At 37.3% G+C, this 19,855-nt stretch overlaps 1 protein-coding gene across 3 annotated transcripts in view; it reads right to left on the reverse strand.

Moving 5' to 3' along the window:
* Window positions 1-19,855, reverse strand: part of LOC108290099 (cytosolic beta-glucosidase) — a 127,624-nt gene that overhangs the window by 69,196 nt on the left and 38,573 nt on the right. For all 3 annotated transcript variants that reach the window (XR_001819431.2, XR_001819430.2, XM_017509816.2), the window contains exons 2-3: window positions 12,055-12,282; window positions 311-1,107 (exon numbers count right to left, since the gene is read on the reverse strand). Coding sequence is in view for 1 of the 3 variants with exons in the window: in XM_017509816.2 (XP_017365305.1) it covers window positions 311-1,107; window positions 12,055-12,282 (1,025 nt within the window). In the remaining 2 variants the exon portion in view is untranslated. The remainder of the gene's footprint in view (window positions 1-310; window positions 1,108-12,054; window positions 12,283-19,855) is intronic.

The raw sequence follows: 19,855 nt of genomic DNA on the forward strand, positions 1-19,855 counted from the left end.
TCCTTAAAATGTCTTTTAGTATAATCGCAGTTGTGATACCAGATTGAAAAATATGCCCAAACTACTTCTATACGCAAAACTAACTTTAACAACAAATCCTAGTCTTTGACCGCTGTGTTTGAAGCCTTTTCCAGCCTAGTTACCCCTCACCAACTCAAATCCGAATCTGCTCTTCCCAGGCCAACAAATGTATATGCTATTAACTTAAAATAATTCTTTTTCAGGTCCATATATACATACACATATGCCTGTCTTGCCCACCTTCACATATTTGAGTGCATATGGACTTACAAAAAAATCATGCATTTACCTTAATATATTTCAGTAGTTTACGTACTCCCCATGGTACCACATAGATCCAGTCCACATTTTTCCAAGATGGATCTGCAAAAAATTCAACCTCCACATCCTGGAGAATGCCTAGTTCTCCTTTCTTGTTCTCCTGGTACTTGATTAGGCGAGTTGTATAATATTGCACAGCAAAAAAATCAGCAGTGCCTTTGATCATTTTTTTCTCTTCTTCTGTGAATTCTGGAAGCCTTGATGATGGATACCCTTGCTTTTGACTCATGGAGGCAATCTGAGACTTGACAACTTCAGGATAGTCACCATCAATGAATATGGGTTTAGCAAAGAAATCCAGTTGGAAATTGATGGCTCTTTTAGCAGCTTCCTGGTCAGACACTGAGTTGGGATCTGCTGGTTCCAACCAGGTCGCAAAAAATGATATGGACACCATGCCTTTCTGCTCTTTTCGAAATAAGGAATCGTAGCTGTGCCAGGATCTGGCATGAGCCTTAATCAGATTATGAGCTGCCTGATAACCTCCAGTTCCACAGTGAGGGATACCTGGAGCAAAGGTACCTAAGTCATATGCCATTATGGAGAGAACATTAGCTTCATTTATGGTGATCCACTGCTTGACACGATCCCCAAAGGTACTAAAGCAAAACTGAGCATATTTGTCAAAGGATTCAATGATTGCCTCTGACAACCAACCTCCTTGGTCTTCTAAAGCCTGAGGTAAATCAAAGTGGTAGAGTGTCACGATGGGAGTAACCCGATTTGTTAACAAATCGTCAATGATCTTGTTGTAATAATCAATTCCTAGGAAGAAAAAAAAAGTCACCCTAAGAAGAAAAGCTATTTGTAGTACGTTGGCAATAAGTTTTAAAAAGGGATAAGATCAAGAACAATTTTCTGAATGACTTTCATTCAAAACAAGTTTATTACTTCCTCGATATATTTAATAAAACACTGAGAGGAAACATTGAGAATTTTGAAGAAGAGTAGTTGATCAAGAAGTAAGAGTGTAATGGGGTGACATGATTGAGAGATAAGCGTATTGAAATTGATACATTTGGGCAGATCATTGTTATCTAACTCTGTGTTATTTTCATACTTATTGAAATGATTTCATGCATTTCTATGTATACTCATTTTGTCTCTTAGTCCCACTTGACTACAAGCCCCATGATAGCAGGGAGCTTGCTTAATCCACCTCTGGATCTCCAAATCCTGGGACAGTACCAGAAATTTAGAGGTTAATAAATATTTGTTTAATAAATGCATAAATCTCAATGGTATTAAGCATAAAGTAAAGGAATTGATCCAGATGACTGCTTTAATGCTTTTCCATACAAGTCTAGGGAAAGAGACCTACTGAGAATGAATGAGAGCTCTCAAGGGCAGAGAGCCAGAATCTGGGTTACAAGGGCAGACAGCCAGAGGCTTAGGACATTAAGAGTACCCGGTTGAAGTTTGCTTTAAAACCTTAACATAGTTCATGAGGATACATAGCCACCTCTGGCTCTCATCTGATTCTTCCAGGAATGCAAGTGTGTAAGAGATAGTTTTTAGGCTTGCCGCAGAGTTCAGAAGAATATTACTAACTTGAAGATGGACTGGCTCAGAATTTATGCCAAGAATTCATTGAGTCTAGCTCAGTGATGACGCTTAGCTTAGAAGAGACTTTCTAGGGAGAGGCTGATGCTAGAACTTCATGTCGTTTTATATTTGAAAGTATGGAGGCAACCTAAGCTTAGACAAGAGAAGTTGTCCTGTTTTAGGAAGTTGTTTCCTGGATAAAGATTATGAAGTCATATGTAGAAGTGCGTTGCGTTGAAAGTTTGCCTAAGGAAAAGGTCCCTTTCTTTTTTCTTAACCTAGAATCCTTCCATTTTTAAAAATAACAATTCAGACTTTCTTATATATTTTATTCATTCATCATTTGTTTGTTAATTCCTTAAAAACACATTTATAAAGAAACTACTATAAGCTTGACATACAAACATAAGCAAAACAAACACCACCCTTGTCCTTAGGGAGCTTACTAGCAGAAGCTATAGAAAAATTCATAAACAATTACAATAGACTACCAGATAAAGTACAGAGTCCTACTTAAAACATGGAAAAGGGTATCCAGCCTAAACTCAGGGTATTTGAAAATATTCCAAAAGCAATGCAGCATAATGGTTTCGAGAGTAAATTATGGTGACAGGCCACCTAAATTCTGTCCTAACTCTTTCACCTACTATCTCTGCGACCTTGGGCAAGTTCCTTAACCTCTCTGAATTATCTTTTCCTGCATGCAAAATGTGGATAATAATAGAAACCTTCTTCAATTAATTGTTGTGAGTTTAATGAGTTGAAAAATTAAACATGTTTGAAACAGTTCTTGGCATAAGGTGAGGGCTCAGTACAGGTTAGCTATCATCGAAATAATAATTATTGTTATTAGTGACATCTAAGCTGATATTTAAAATATGATACAAATTACCCATTTAAGGTAAGGAGAAAAATGTGATTCTGGAAGAGAAAAAGAGGAAAAAAATACCAAAAAAAGGGGGAAATGTTAAAATAAAGACCACTCAAATGAGAAAAACAGAAAACAGACTATTTACTCAGAGTTTGCTATAGCAAGAGTCAGCCACCAACACTTATATTTGACAGGTGTCCAAATGCAGTCGGGACAGAGGAAAAGCTTTATACGTGGAGAAAAGAGAACCCTTGGGTGTGCCCTAATTAAAGGTTGTTGGCCTTTTCAGGTAATTCTTCTTTGGTACAATTCCAAAACTCAATCAGTAGTAGTTTCTTAAGAGTGAATTGCAATGTGGAATCTGAAAACACCAGTGAACTTTCCATAAGTCTTGGTCTGTCTTGTATTCTAAATAGATCTTTTAGCCTTATATGATGTCTTTTTTTTTTCCCCCCCCATTTATTTTATTGCATTTTAGGTTTTCGGGTACATGTGAAGAACATGCAAAATTGTTGCATAGGAACACATGTGGCAGTGTGATTTGCTGCCTTCCTCCCCATCACCTACATCTGGCATTTCTCCCCTTGTTATCTCTCCCCAGCTTCCCACCCCCCACCCTCCCTCCCCTATTTCCCCCCAACTGACCCCAGTGTGTAGTGCTCCCCTCCCTTTGTCCATGTGTTCTCATTGTTCAACACCCGCCTATGAGAGAGAACATGCGGTGTTTGATCTTCTGCTCTTCTGTCAGTTTGCTGAGAATGATGGTTTCCAGGTTCATCCATGTCCCTACAAAGGACCCAAACTCATCGTTTTTGATGGCTGCATAATATTCCATGGTGTATATGTGCCACATTTTCCCTATCCAGTCTATCGTCGATGGGCATTTGGGTTGGTTCCAGGTCCTTGCTATTGTAAACAGTGCTGCAATGAACATTCGTGTACACGTGTCCTTATAGTAGAACGATTTGTAATCCTTTGGATATATACCCAGTAATGGGATTGCTGGGTCAAATGGAATTTCTATTTCTATGTCCTTGAGGAATTGCCACACTGTCTTCCACAATGGTTGAACTAATTTACACTCCCACCAACATTGAAATACTCCCCTTTTCCAACTGTATCACCTGTGTGAGGGTGGATCTTCTTTATCTACTTCAACAAAAACATGCTTTAACAGGCCGACTGCACGTGTTCAGAGTCCAGCCGTCTTCTATTATGCTAGAATGTTAAAGTGATTTGCAAAAATAGAAAACGGTGCCACTCTTCTCATTCAATTTTGTCTTGAAAAAGTTATTTTTCATTAAAAATGTGTTATGTAAAAAAAAAAAAAAAAAAAAAAAAAAAAAAAAAAAGAAAAAAAAAAAAAAAAAAAAAAAGGTTGTTGGCATGGGGAAGATACAGGAGAGCTAACTAGAAGCAGGGCATCTTTTGTGATTAGTTTGGGGAGCACATGTGGTTTTCTCTGGTTGCTCCTGAGTTGGAAGCAGGCAGCAGGGGGCAGAAAATAGAGAAGGTATCAGTTGACCAAACTGTGACTATTCTGGGCTGATTGCTGCAGAGGCTGTGGTTTGACTTCCTGGGCTTCCTTTGTCAGTCAGAGTTTTATTGTCAGATACGGCCTGGCCAATATTTGTATATTCACCCTCTTTTTGGGAACTTAAAGTTCAGTGTAAGGAGAGTTTCCAAAAGAGGAATAAGAGTGGTGAGAGACGAGCAAGGTAAGCAGAAGCCAAATTATGCATAATCATGTGTTTTCTCTCTGTCTGGGTAAGTGGTTATCTTTGACACTAGCTCATTTACTTTGCAAACTGGAATGTAGGTGAATCATGCATAACAACTCCATATTTGGAAGACACACGTTTGTGCTATTTCTCACTTAGTAGCAGAATAACTCTTCCTCCCCCGCCAGAGATGTTCTTTAATCCATGAAATGGGTCAACATGCTACCTTACATGGCAAAAGGGACTTGGCAGTTGCAATTAAACTATGGACCTTTAATTGTGAAGAGTTCCCCAGAGTGTCCGGATGGATCCAATGTAACCATATGAGTTTTTAAAAATGGAAGAGTAAGACAGAAGAGTGAGTCAGATAGATGCAGCAATGGAAGAAAAGGTGGAGAAGTGGCAGCTTGAGAGAAACTCAACCCACTATTGCTGGCTTTGAAAATGGAGGAAGGGGACCGCAAGCCAAGGAATGCAGATGTCCTCTTGAAGCTGAGAACAGTCTGTAGCTCATAGCCATCAAGGTAATAGAGATCTCGGTTCTACAATCACAAGGAACTGAATTCTGCCAACAACCTGCGTGCATCAAGAGACAGACTCTTCCAAAGATCCTTCAGAAAGAAATTCAGCCTTGAAGGTGTCTTGATTTCAGCCTCAAAGAGACCCATGTCAAACTTCTGACCTACAGAACTCTAAGGTTTTAAGCAACTAATATGTGATAATTTGTTACAGTGGCAGTAAAACTAATACACTCATCAAAATTTATAACTTTTCCTTTCTCTCAATGAAAGAGTATTTCACCATCCCATCCCTGGGCCCCTGTAAACTCACATTTCTACATTTGTAAATGAGATATCTAGAGATAGTATGATAAAATAATCTGGGTATTGGTGTGCGTGAGGGTTTTTACAGCCAACTCTTTCCGTTGACTTTGAACATGAAAATAATATTAGCTTTTATTTATTAAACTCTCACCATATGTACAAGATATCATACATTTTGCTAAATCCAAACACTAAGCTTTAGAGATAGGTGTTTTTATTCTCCTTTAAAAATAAGAAAACTGAGATTCAGGGAGTCCCAATGTTGATAAGTTGCATGGCCCACGTTTAATCCCTGTCTGTCTCACTACAAAGACTGAGCTGTTCTCAATATGACATCCCACTTCTCATGTTCCTGAACCAGAAATATGTGACTCTATTTTACCGGCCTTCATGGTCACCTACTTCAGACCTGATCACAATATCAAATTCCTTCTTTTCCCCCTTTATGGAGAAGTCATTAATAATAGTCAATCAATGTAATTCAAACAGTATGATAACTGTCCATTGAAATAAAGATAAGTAAATTTTAAGAATTTTTTTCTCAGCGCAGCAGAGAAACAGAGCATAATTAATATTCACTGTCCCAGAATTAAGCACTTTACTTCTTGGTCATACAGTTTATTCAATGTTGTAACGAAACTTTTCCACAAAGAAGTGGAGTTGGATTTTTAGGAGGAGAGCCCCAGACTCAGAAAACTCAGCCAAAGGATCTTGGACAAATCACTTGTTCTGTCTACACCTCAGTATCCTTATCTGTAAAATGGGAAAGTTAATACTGCCACCTTATGAGTGTGTGAGTATTGAATGAGAATAAATTTGTCAAAGGGTTATTTAACTTTGTTTTTCAGAATGGCGTAAGTCACTGATAAACAAGTTCTCTGAATAAACGTGTATTTTTTAAATGATCATTTCAAAATCTAGGGATTTTGAAACTGAGATGTAATCTGGATCCCATTCTGCTTCTGGGTATTTAGAACAGAATTGATTATTTTAAGGATTAAAACTTTATAGCTTTCTTTCATAGTCAATATCTTCTCTGTTTTAATTAAACCCATTTCTGCTTATTTAATCTTAGAAAATATGAAATATGTCTGAGGTAGAGGTCTTTTGAATATCAGAAAAATAAACCAGATGAACTCAAATACAAAGATGGCACTGGGGGCAGTTGAGTAATAGATGTAGATGCAGTGGACATTATTTGAAATGACAGAAATAGAACAGGGACGCAATGACAGAAAATAACAGCAAGTGGAACTCAAAAGAATTGAAGCTGGGAGCTGAGAAAATCTTTGCTTCTCAAGGAAAACTGGTCTCTTCCATCCCAGTTTCTTTCAACACATCTGTTCCATTTCTTTTCTTCCTTCAGAAACAGTTTTCCCTTCTGATTCAAGCAGCAGAGATAAAACCAAAAATATATATTTAAGAAAGGACCAGTTTTCTTTACACGTCCAATCTGTCTTGATCTCAAAATGGCCATCCCACCTGCCAAAGCTACTTCTGTGCCCCAGTGCCAACCACCAACCAACTTTAGCCTCTCAGTGCCTCGATTCCAAACATCCTTGAGGGAGGAAAACAATGGGGCAAGCTTATATTCTTCAATGAGGTCACAGTTCATTATACATCACAGGGAAAAAAAAGTCTTTCCTTTATCCTGTCAACTGTGACCTGGAGTCAAGCAGGATTATATGAAACAAAGATATGAGGGAATTCCCTTAGAAGAGGGTGTGGCTGGAATTTGCAAAGATGATGTCTCAAATTTAAAAAATTTTTTTGATCTAGAATCCTCTTTCAACAAACAAAGTAACGTAGAATTCACTTTGGTCGCCAGCCTACCATGCATCAAGTTTACAACTCTCTTTGGTTCACACCTTTCTAGATTCACACCGTCAGTTTTTTTAACTGCCCGGTGTTCTCCTGCCACACTGCCTGTATCAGTTTCCTATTGCTGCTAAAACCAAATTAACACAAACTTAGCGGCAGGACCAAAACAAATGCATTATGTTACGGTTCCTGGGCCAGAGGTCCTGCTCACTGGGCTAAAATCAAGATGTCAGCAAGGCTGCATTCCTTCTGGAGGCTCTCAGGTAGAATCCATCCTTCTACCTTTTCCAGGTAGTAGAGGCAACCTGCATTCCTTCCCTCATGGCTTCTCCCATCCTCAGCCTCACCTCTTCTCTTCGACCTCTGCTTTAATCATTATCCTTTTTATCTCTTCTCTCTGATTCTGATCCTTCTACCTTTCCCTTTTAAGGACCCAGGTAATTACACTGGGACCACACAGATAGTCCAGAACAATCTCCTCATCTCAAAGCCCTTCCCTTAATCACATCTGTAAAGTTTGTTTTACCATGCAAGCTAATATACCTGCAATTCCTAAGAATCAGAACATGAACACTTTTGGAGGGCCATTTTCAGTCTATTATAGTGCCCAACACAGAATACAATATTAATGTTTGTTTAGTTAATTTATTTAAACCATTCCTGCTAAGTGCACTCATATTTTAAATCTGAAAGTAAGCAAGAAATTCTGCATAAATATTCTCTCTTTTTTTTTTTTATTTCCAGTGCTTGGGCTTCCGACTAATTGCCTGAAATTTACATTTGTGGCAGATATGAAAATGTACTTGAACAGTTGAGAAATACAGGAACATGTGATTTCAGTTGCCAACTCCATCTTTTCTTGTTAAACCTTGAAAAACTGACATTTGAAAGAGACAGACTGTGTAACAATTCCACTTCATAAAAATATTCTTCTAGTTTGGGGACATAGAACTTTACAAGTTTCCAAATGTCCTATAATCAAGCTCTGAAACAGATAGTCAAACACAAAAAGGGGTTCCTTGGGAAGAACAGCGACAGGGATTTTCTAACTCTTTGCATGTTTTTTGAGAAAATGTTTAAACGGGGGAAAAAAAGATGGCCTTTCCAAGTTAAAAACCATTCCAACTGCTTCAACAGATCACTGCACAAGAATGAGCAACTGCTTATTGAAATTCCACCTCCTGGATGCACCTCCAGTGCCCTCTTGTTCAAAGCAAAGTCTGTAATATTAATCAGCTATGGTTTTACCAAAGCTAGGGCCAAACACAAAAAGCTCAGTGCTACGGGCATGTGATCCCCACATGAGATCTGCATGAGCAATTTCTCCACAATATTCAGACGGCTTCCATGACTCCAGTACCACCATCTCCACTCTCCAGCAGCTTCTGTGTCTTTGCTCTTGGACTGCTGATCTACAATGTGCCTCCATAAACTTCTGAGTATCTCAAGTTGGTTTTCAAAGCTTACTATGTTGATATATGGGTACAGATCCACAATCTTTTATCTAAAAATCTTAGGGGCATATGAGTTCAGAATTTTTGAGTTTTAGAAAGGAAACAGAACATATACCAAATATTAACAACTCCAGTGAATCTGAGTCAGTATCTTTTAATATTTCTGCAAATAGATAAATATTCCCACCAAATAGAATAAAGCAAGATTATTTTAAATATTCACAACAATTCAAGTCAGCTTTTGCTGCCAATTTCATTTTAGAAAGATTTCGTAATAAAAGCCTTTGGCGTTTAGAACTTCAGATACGGCATTGAGGGCCAATACTACAAGTTGGTGGGTTTTTGGTTGTTGTTGTTGTTTACTAGCCAAATGGAAGCTCAGCAAAAGCTCCAACTCCTGGAAAGAGTGCAAGGAGTTTTGGTGCCATGGCGTCTCTACTTCATTTAACCAACAGGGAAACTGTAGCACAGAGAATTCAAGTGGTTTGGCCAGACTGAGATCTCGACTAGGTACGAGGTTTTTATGTCAGACAAACCTGGGTTGAACCTAACTAAATTTGTCATTTTGGCAAATTTATGCCTAACCTTACCTCCCATGTTAGCATTATTCCTTCCGTTTAGAGATGCCCCTCACTCAGAGAGCTGTTATGAACATTAAATCAACAAAATTAAGTGCAATGTTTGCATGGTGAGCTGCATATAATCTATGCTCAATGAAAGGTAAGCATTACTATCCTTAAGGTGATTTTTATGATTTTTATTAATCTAATTCAATTGAATTCAGTAATTGTTACTGTATCCCTCTATGGATGGTGCTGGACTAGATTACAAGGGTAACAGGGCAGAATTGTCTACCCATTACACTGTAAGCAATTCCAGGAATTCTCTAATATGCATGTTATGACTACTTAGCACAGTCCCTGGCACAAGAGACATTCAGCACACTTTGGTTGAATTGAATTCAACTTAAGGCACCCATAGTCTAACATGGGATATGGTAACAGTTAACAATGAAGAAGGTGAGAAATATTCTAAGAGCTTTGCAAAGTGCCATGAGAACAAAAAAAGAGAGAGGGAGATTTTTTCTGGCTTAGAATAGAGAAAGACTTTAAAGAAGAGGGCAATTGTGCTAGACCTGAACAGCAGCACAGGCCTTCAGTAGGTATAGCTGGAGTTAAAGAAAGCCCATTCCAGGCAGAAGAAAAAGCTTCAGAAAATTTCTACAAGGTGGAGAACTGCATAGTATGTTCAATAAGTAGTGGGTTACTTATACTTACAGATAAAAGATTATAGACCTGTACCAATACGTGTTTGGGATATTGCATGATCATATGCATAGGGGAGTTTTAGCCTGCAAAGTTTTGGAGGTGATTAAGTCTAAGCCAAATACAGCCTGGAATCATATATAAAGAAGAATGGACTATATATTGAGGCTTTGGGTGACTAAATTACTTTTTTAATCTTGCCTCATTTTTATCAGGAGATGATCCAAACCAATACAATATGGGTCAAGCTTTAGAAAACTTGCTATGATGGCATCTTATAGAAAGTAAAGGACAGAGAGGGGGAAAAAAGATAGATCCATCAAGGATATATCAACAAGACCTGCGAGAATGATAAATGCCTAAACTAGGGCAGGCGCAAAAAGAGCGGTTAGAAGATAGGTTAAAAATTCGTAATTAGAATGGACTATATTCACCAATGCGTTAGAGGAAGGAAGAAAAGACAAGAGAGAATTCAAAGGTTACTTTCGGTTTTTAGAGTTTGGAGTACGGTGGTGCGGGAAAGAAGGGAGAATACTGAAGTCGGATTAGAAAGATTGAAGATTATGAGTTCACTTTTAAACTAAGCAACAAATTACATCTCATTCAATGTAAAATATAAAACTCATGGCAAATAGTAGACGTTCAATCAGCAGCAATGGGTCATGGGCCAACGTCTTAGAGTAAGAAATGGGTCTGCTCATCCTGAACTGTCCCTAGTTGGGGGAAGCTACGCTAAGGCTGATGCTACATGTGAGTTCATGAGTTGCAATTCTATTTCATGCGAAGATTACCCCACCTTAAATAAATGAGCTTTTCAAGTGCACAGGCTCATCTGGGAATTGTCATCAAGGGTTGTTCTATATAGACAATCACCTAAGTTACTCATGAACAATGCCTTTGTATTAATGAAGGTTCTTGGGGTGGGAAGTATGGCAAGGCAAGCAGGTGCTCTCTTAGGTCATGCAAGGAATCGGCCATCCTGCATTTAAGAGGCTCTCCTTAAATTGTATGCTGTAGGCACCTCTTTGCTTCATCTAGTCCCAGCCCGATGGACAGTGTAAAATCTTTTCCAAGACAAAGTAGTAATAAAGTAACTTTATTAAGAAGCCATATGTTGTAGCACAAGGGTTGGCAAACTTTTCCTGTAAAGGACCATATAGCAAATATTTGAGACTGCAAGCCATATAGCCTCCGCCCTAACTACCCAATTCTGCCATTATAGTGGAAAAGTAACCTTAGATGATGTGTAATTAACAAGCTTGGTTATGTTTCAATTAAATTTTATTTACAAAAATAGGTGACAGGCCATATTTGGCCTTTGGGTCATAGTTTTCCAACCATGTTTTCTGGAGTGAGCTACCTAGACCTTAGGTTTAAACTCCAGCTCTACCATTTGTCAAATATGCGGATTTGGACATACACTTCTGTAAAATATGATCACTATGCCTTCCTTACTGTTGGTAAAGATTAAAGAAAATGGGTATACAATGCCTCATAAACAACAGGCATTCAATACAGCAGTAAGTGGCATTTTTATTTACAAGGCATAATAAGAATAATAGCTAACACTTACTAAATGCTTATGGAATGTTAGCTACTGTGTTAAGCACTTTACAAAGATTGTTTCATTTAACCTTCCGGCAATTGTCTTAATTAGTCACTATTACAGCATTCTTTTCTATTCATGGGGAAACTGAGGCACTGAGAGATGCCCAAGAGATGTTCATACAGATAGTAAGTGATGTAGCTGGAACTTAGGCTTAAGTAAGCGAACTAACTAGTATAGGAGGCCTATACTAGTTAATTAGCTCCACTAATTCAGCCCTAATTGAAGTGCTTAGAATCATCTCAAGTTCTTCAGGACTTTTCGTAACTCATCACAGGGTTACACAACTTAAAATAGTTTCATACAAATTTTTTTAATTTACCTTCAGATTAACACTCATGTTACATAATAAAACGCTTATTCTAACCTCCCTCCCACTCACCACTCCCCATCTCCACCCAGAAAAGATCTCAGCAGTCAAAGGAAACCAAAATATTACTGTGAGAATCAATGCAAATCCATTTCAAAAAATTTATCCTATAATCACTCTAAAAACTTGCAATTTCAAAGCTACATTGCAGAATAGCATACTGGATTAATTATGCCAGACTGCAGCAATAACCTTGAATTAAAGCTGCAACCTTCTATTTTTAAGAAACACTTGCCTTTCTGGTTGATGAAACCTGTCGTCCCATCAGGTAACAGACGTGACCAGGAAAGAGAGAAGCGGTAATGAGTCAATCCAAGCTGTTTGATACATTTCAAATCTTCCTCCCACAGAGTGTAGCTGCCACAAGCTACATCGCCAGTCTGGTTCTTGAAAACTCTCTCTCCTCCCTGATGAGTAAATGTGTCCCAGACACAAGGGCCTTTTCCATCTGCATCCCAGCCTCCTGAGAAAAAGAAGAAAATGAAACAGTTACACTCTTGACATCAAGAGGCATATGTGGAATGTAAATATTTGTCACCAAAAGAACATACCTCATTAACTCAATGTACCATATTTATAACTTTAAAATATGCCTTTAAAATAACATGCATGAGCGGGTTATGTGTTTAGCTGTCCTTGATCCCTGAAGCTGACTGGTGGCAAATGAAAAATTATTGCATAGCGCTGCTGCATAGCAGGCTTTCATGGTTCATTATCTGAAGATCTCCCAGCTGGTAAACAGAGGCAGGCCCTGGCTTATGAATATCTGAGTTGAAAACATCTCCTCCTTGCAAACATCCCACCTGGCCATGACTGACACACTTTGTCCTTATGCCTGACAGAATCTTGGTTCTTTCTGTGTTGCCCTCGACATTTAAATCCTATTCTCCTGTTCTCTGACACTGGAGGCTGTGATAGTCCAGTCCATCTCTGGAGTGGAGGGAGCCCTAGTTTCCACCATTGTTGATATGATATTGCTATCTGAATTTCATTTATTCATATTGCCCTTGATTCAATAAATGTTATGTGTCAGGCACAATACCAAGTCGGGTGGATACCAGAGTGAACTATACCATGTCTCATGTTCTTAGGGAACTTACATAACAGCCAATGTAAAGACCCTCTCTTTTTCAGAAACCAGGGAAAGGCATTTATCCAAGTATGAACTGGAGTGAGAAGAGGTCTCTTTCTGCTCAATTTTTCTGTAAGCCTAAAACTGATCTAAAATATAAAGTCCATTAATTTAATAAAAGAACATATCCAGTATGTTTATGATGTTTTATATATTTAAAAATATGTAAACAATCCATGTATGTTCTGAGCATATACATGTGAGGTAGAAATATCACATGCCTGGGAATGGTTGATTCAGGTGAGTGGATACCATTGAGGAGAAAGAAGAGGAAATGGAACCAGGGAGGGGTCTACAGGGCCTTCAAATGCATCTCTTATGTTTCATTCATTAAACAAGGTAGAAGGTATATGAGGGGCTATTTATTACATTATTCACAATCCCTTTTTATATGCCTAATATATAATATTTTATCATAATTACTATGTAAGAAAAGAGGGCACAGCTAGAGTAAAGTAGATGAAAACAATTACAGGAAAGGACTTTTCCTCCAGATGCTCGTTGAGCATCTATATACTTATATTTTGTGCACAGATCTAAAAGGATTAGGTATGGTCTGCAGTTCCAACCTCAGGTATTAGGAATGATAAGAAGTCATGGACAGCGCCATGAGGAAAGAGAAGAGGCTGCTATAAGAATACTAAATATCTATACAAAAAGCCATGAATATTAAAAAGTATTTTACTTTGGAGCCATGTAATTATAGAAGCAAATAGTTTTACACATTTCAATGACTCTCAAGTTATGTCTACATATGGGGTTTGGAGAATGGGGGAAAAAGAATCGTGGTATTCATAGAATGAAATAGGGACAATCACAAAACTAACATTTTTAAAAGTATGGTGCTCATAGTTTTGAATGATTGATTTAATAAATGAAAATGCTTAATCTCAGAGAGCTTAAGCAGTGGTGTATTGGTATATATTTAACTGGCTATATGTTTAAAAATAAGTACAGATCTATATGTATATATGTTTATCCTCAATTTTGCTGATATAAAGTATGTATAATACACAATTTACAAATAGTATAGGAAGTTCTTTTAGATTTTTGGCAATGTCATATTGGTAGTTGTATTAGTCCGTTGTTACACTGCTATAAAGATACTACCAGAGACTGGGTAATTTATAAACAAAGGAGGTTTAATTGACTCACAGTTCTGCATGGCTGGGGAGGCCTCAGGAAATTTACAATTATAGCAGAAGAGGAAGCAGACACCTTCTTCACAAGATGGCAAAAAAGAAAGTAGTGACGAGGAACACTTCCTTTCAAACACTTATAAAACCATCAAATTTTGTGAGAACTCGTTTACTACCACGAGAACAACGTGGAAAACCACCCCAGGATCCAATCACCTCTCTCCCTGGGTGTGTGGAGATTACAGGTCCCTCCCTCAACACATGGGCATTACAATTCAAGATGAGATTTGGGGGACACACAGAGCCACACCATATCAGCTGCCAACCCACAGTTGTAATTTGACAAATGTGTGTAGTTATCATCTGACTGGTGGTTAATATTTTTGCTTCTATTCACAGGCAGAAGGAAAAGCAAACGAAAGATGTGCCAGAACTTCACTTTTTACCAGTGACACGAGGGACTTCTTTGCTGAATCAGGTAATAGTTTTCAAACACTGGAAACCATCTCCTCAAATTTTGATGCTACTCACAGTGTCACAGCCACAGACATGACACGCTTTTAAGCTTAATCTGTATTATTAACGTGCTCCCTATCACTTTCTAAGGTCTAGATAACTAGCAAAACAATAAATCAAGTACTGACTTCTAGCACCAGCCAATTTCTGCAACTGTGATATCACTGAAGGCAGAGCTGGGAAAAGATGAGCATTAGCAGCTCACCTTATTATAGTGCTTCTCCTATTCAGATCCCAGAGATCTAAATTACCTCAAAGGCATAGAAAACAGTGAAATTTAGTAATTAGTTAAGTAATGATAATGATTTGGAGTATTTACTACCTTTGGTTTTGGTATACATTATTTACCTATAAGCTTTAATAAAGCCTGTGTTAAAGAATCAACTCACACAAACTCAATAGGCTCTCGAGAGCCAGCACAAGCTGGCTTCACCACATCACTTACAAGCAACTTGACTCAGATCACACTGTTGGTAAATAACAGTGCCACGATTTGTATTCAGGTCTTAGAAGTCTACGATTCTGCCACTGGACCATGCTGCTCTTAGTAATAATTACTCAGAGTGATGAAGAAAAAGTCAACCGATGACCAAGCTACTTCATTTATCAGGCTAAGAAGTACAAAACATAATGTATGCATTTTGGAAAGGGGTCCAAATAAGGTAACTAAAACAAGTTTTGACAATTTTAAGAGGTCAATGTCACTTAGCAAAATGTCAGAAAATTTACTAATGTGAATTTGCTCATTCTACACATGTACTAGCTAGACAAAGCATAACCAAACAACATTTGTTCCTGCAAAAAACTAATGCTTCCAATTGAAGATTAACACTTATAGGCTGCCATTGGTGGCTCACGCCTGTAATCCCAGCACTTTGGGAGGCCGAGGCGGGCGGATCACCTGAGATCGGGAGTCGGAGACCAGCCTGACCAACACAGAGAAACCCTGTCTCTACTAAAAATACAAAAAGAAAAAGAAAAAAAAAAGCATTAGCAGGGTGTGGTGATGCATGCTGCTCGGGAGGCTGAGGCAGGAGAATAGTTTGAACCTGGGAGGCAGAGGTTGCGATAAGCCAAGATAGCATCAATGCAGTACAGCCTGGGCAACAAAAGCAAAACTCCATGAAAGAAAGAAAGAAAAAGAAAGAAAGAAAGAGGGAAGGAAGGAAGGAAGGAAATGAACAACTAGAACTGAAATTCGATAACAATCATATAAAGGCCAATGTTTCTTAGTACTTTTACCATAAATCTTACTGTATGAATGATATTAATAACTCATTTGTTCATTGGAAATTTTCTCCTGTTGCAATTATGCCAACATTCTAAAAGCATGATGTCCTTTATGATTAATAAAACTACTGTTTCCAGGTGGACTGCGTACTCACAGCCATCCCCCATACAATTACTATAGTTGTATTAAACATAAAAAATACACTTTTTAATGCTTTGTTAATTTAGCAGGAGGTTAGGTGACCCAAAAATAAAGTGAAAGGGTAATTCGGAGGAATAAGTGAGTAGGGATGCAGGCTTTTGTACTGGGAGTGTTTGCCAAGTTCAGACCATCTGAGCTTTTATTTTAATAGCTTGTGGAACAAGGGAAAAACAAAGTCTAAGATGCACCAAAGATGAAAAGTTACAAAAAGCTGGTATGCAAGGACTTTATATCCTGTGCAAGAAAAAATGAGAGGCAAACTCAACTTGCAGAAAGAGAGAACAAAAAACTTAGCTTGATTCAACCTTGGGTGGAGAGGGGGAAATTACTCCTTATTATTTGTAACCACAGTTCAGCTATCAAACCATTAAGTATGAGAATGGGAAAAATATATTTTCAGATATATAAGCTCTCAAAAACTTTTCTTCCTTTGGACATTACTGGAGGATAAATTTTACTACAACAATGATGTAAATCAAGAAAGATAAAGATCTAGGGTGCAGGAAACAAAGTCAGGAGAGTAAATTGACAAAGAATTACTGAGTGATATTATATTATTTCATTCTCATGCTGCTAATAAAGACATACCTGAGACTGGGTAATTTATAATGGAAAGAGGTTTAATTGATTCACAATTCTTCAGGACTGGAGAGTCTTCAGTAAATTCACAATCGTGGTAGAAGGGGAAGCAAACATGCCCTTCCTTACATGACAGCATCAAGGAGAAGTGCAGAGTGAAGACAGGTGAACTCACTCACTATCTTGAAAACAGCATGGAGATAACTGCCCCCATGTTTCGATTACCACCCACTGTGTCCCTCTCATGACACGTGGGTATTAGGGGAACTAGAGTTCAAGGAAATTTGGATGGGGACACAAACCATATCAGATACGGACTAAATTGTGACCTCTCAAAATTTATATATTGAAGCTCTAAACCCCAATGTGATTAGATTTGGAGATAGGGTCTTTAATGTGGTAATGATGGTTAAATGAGGTTCTAAGAGTAAGGGTCTAATCTGGTATGACTAGTGTCCTTATAAAAAGAGGGAAAGAGAGAGAGAGAGAGAGAGAGAGAGAGAGAGAGAGAGAGAGATCAGGGATGTGTGAACACAGACAAAAGGGATTTTGTTTTGGCAGTCCTAGCAAATTCATACAGGAGTATAATGGCAAAGGGAAACTTCCAGGATGATAGCTATGCAGCAGACACAGGGAGTAACCAGTCTGAGCAGGTAACTGGCTGTGAGAGGTATTTCCTTGAGAAGATGATACAAATAGAGTATCTAGTATATTGTATTGGTCTGGATAATCCAGAGAAACAAAACCAATAAGGTATAGATATATTTTTCTATTATAGTAATTTTCTCACTCAATTTTGGAAACCAACAAGTCCCACAGTCTTCTATCTGCAATCTGGAGAACCAGGAAAGCAGTTAAGCTGGTGGTATAACTGAATCTGAAAGTCTGAGAACCTGGAGTGCCAATGAATGAGAGCGAGACATGAGTGTCCAGCTCAGAGCAAATTTTCCCTTCCTTGCCTTTCGTTCTATTCAAACCAACTGATTAGATGGTGCTCTCCCACATTGATGAGAGTAATCTTCTCTATTCAGTCTACCAATTCCAATGCTAATCTATTTCAGAAACGCCCTCATGGACACACTTAGAAATAATATTTCACCAGTTTGTAGGCATCTCATAGCTCAGTAAAGTTGACACATAAAATTAACGATTACATAAGTTTTATTAAAAAAATAAATTATCACGGGACTTTCAACGGTTGCAAAAGTAAAATAGGATGAAACCCATGTACTTGTCACTCATCTGCGGCAGGTTTCAACATTTTGCCAATCTTTTTTTGTCTGAATCCACCCAAGCTTCCTCATTCAATCTGTAAACAGTTTAATGTGCATCTTGAACCAATAAAAGTATTTTTCTAATTGTTGTAAAATACACAACATAAAATTTATCATCTTAACCACTTTTAGGTATATAGTTTTGTGACATGAAATATATTCATATTGTTTGGCAGCCATCAACACTATGCTTTCTCTAGAGTATTTTTTAATATTCAAAACTATAACATTGCAAAAATTAAACAGTTGCTCAACATTCCTTCCTCCTCCCAGCCCCTAGTAACCACCATTCTACTTTCTGTTTTTGACTACTCTAGATACCTTAAATAAGTGAAATTGTGCAGTATTTGTCTTGTCGCAGCTGATTTATGTCACATAGTGTAACATCCTCAAGTTTCATTCATGCTGTAGCATTTCAGAATTTTCTTCTTTTTTAAGGCTTGGTGAAACTTCATCATACGTATGTACCTCATTTTGCTGATCCACCATTTGTCAATAGACACTGGGTTATTTCCAGTTTATTCTGAATAATGCTGCTATGTCCATATTATGCAAATATCTCTTCAAGACTCTGCTTGCAGAACTTTGGGGTATATACCCAGAAGTGGAATGGCTAAATCACGTGGTAATTCTCTTTTTAATTTTTTTGAGACCCACGATAGTGCCTACACCATTTTACATTCCCACCAACAGGGCACAAGATTTCCCATTTTTCCACATTCTAGCTGACACTTGAAACTTTTTTTTTCTTAATAGTAGTCATCATATTAGATATGAAGCAATGTCTTATTGTGGTTTTGATTTGCATTTCTCTAATGATTAGTATTGATTAGCACATGAAAGATTTTACATCACTAATCACTAGGGCTATCTAGCATGTTAGAATGAGAGAAAATGTATAGAAACACAAAAATATTAGATTTCAATAGCAATAAATGCACAGAAAACAAAATGAACAAATAAAAGACAAATATTAACTTTGTGTGAAAACATTGTTCTGGAAAATAAAAATAATAATAGTATACTATGTGGTTCAGGTGTAAATAAGTTTCATTGGTTACAATAAGGTAAAACCTGACTACTGATCTAAATACAATTAAAATATGATTATTTGGGAGGATGATGGTGTTGGAATCTTGCACTGAGCAGTAAAAGTAGGAAGGTAGGAGGAAATAAAACTAACAGAGATAAATCCTCATCTTTCGCAATGAGAAGTTAACAGATTATGCCTACAGTGGAAAACATCAAGAACTAGTAATACTAGTATGTTAATTTAAAATACAGAAGTCAGTGTCAAAAAGATGAATTGAAAGAGTCAAAAGAGTTTTCCTAAAGAGAAGGGGACAATGAAAGGGGCAAGATACTGATGGTTTCAGAAACAATCTTTTGATTATTTAAGTCATTTTATTGTATAAAATTGAGCATGAAAATAAATTTAGAAAGATTCTTAAATTAAACCTTAAAAAAGACAGAATAAAAAAAAAAGGAGTAAATTTGTCAATAATCTAAACAAACTGTTAACATAAAAGCAATAATAAAATTTCTATTTTGTGAGAATTAAAAAGAATAACAAGTTTGTTATCCTTTTTAAACTAAAACTAAAATGCTATAGCAAAAAAGAAAAACCCTAGAAATCAAACAGTAAAAAATCAGAGTTAAAGTGTTCTCAAGCATTTATAAAGAAGAGTAAAAAAGATATTAACATTTTACTTTGCTACATTTTGTATTTAGGTCAAAATTTATAGTAAAGCATGCTTAGAAATGAAATTTGTAGTTTTTAAAGAAGAGCCAAACACATCTATAGCTACTTCTGTGCCAGGCTACATTCTAGCATTTTATATATATTAACTCCTCACAACATCATTAAAAAGTTACTGCCATCCTTATCCCCATTTTTAGAAAAAGAAACAGAAATAGAGAGGTTAAGTAACTTGCCCAGATTAGTAAATGCTAAAGCTGAGATT

Source organism: Cebus imitator, unplaced genomic scaffold (genome assembly GCF_001604975.1).
Source record: "Cebus imitator isolate Cc_AM_T3 unplaced genomic scaffold, Cebus_imitator-1.0 Scaffold422, whole genome shotgun sequence".
Classification (NCBI taxonomy): Eukaryota; Metazoa; Chordata; class Mammalia; order Primates; family Cebidae; genus Cebus; species Cebus imitator.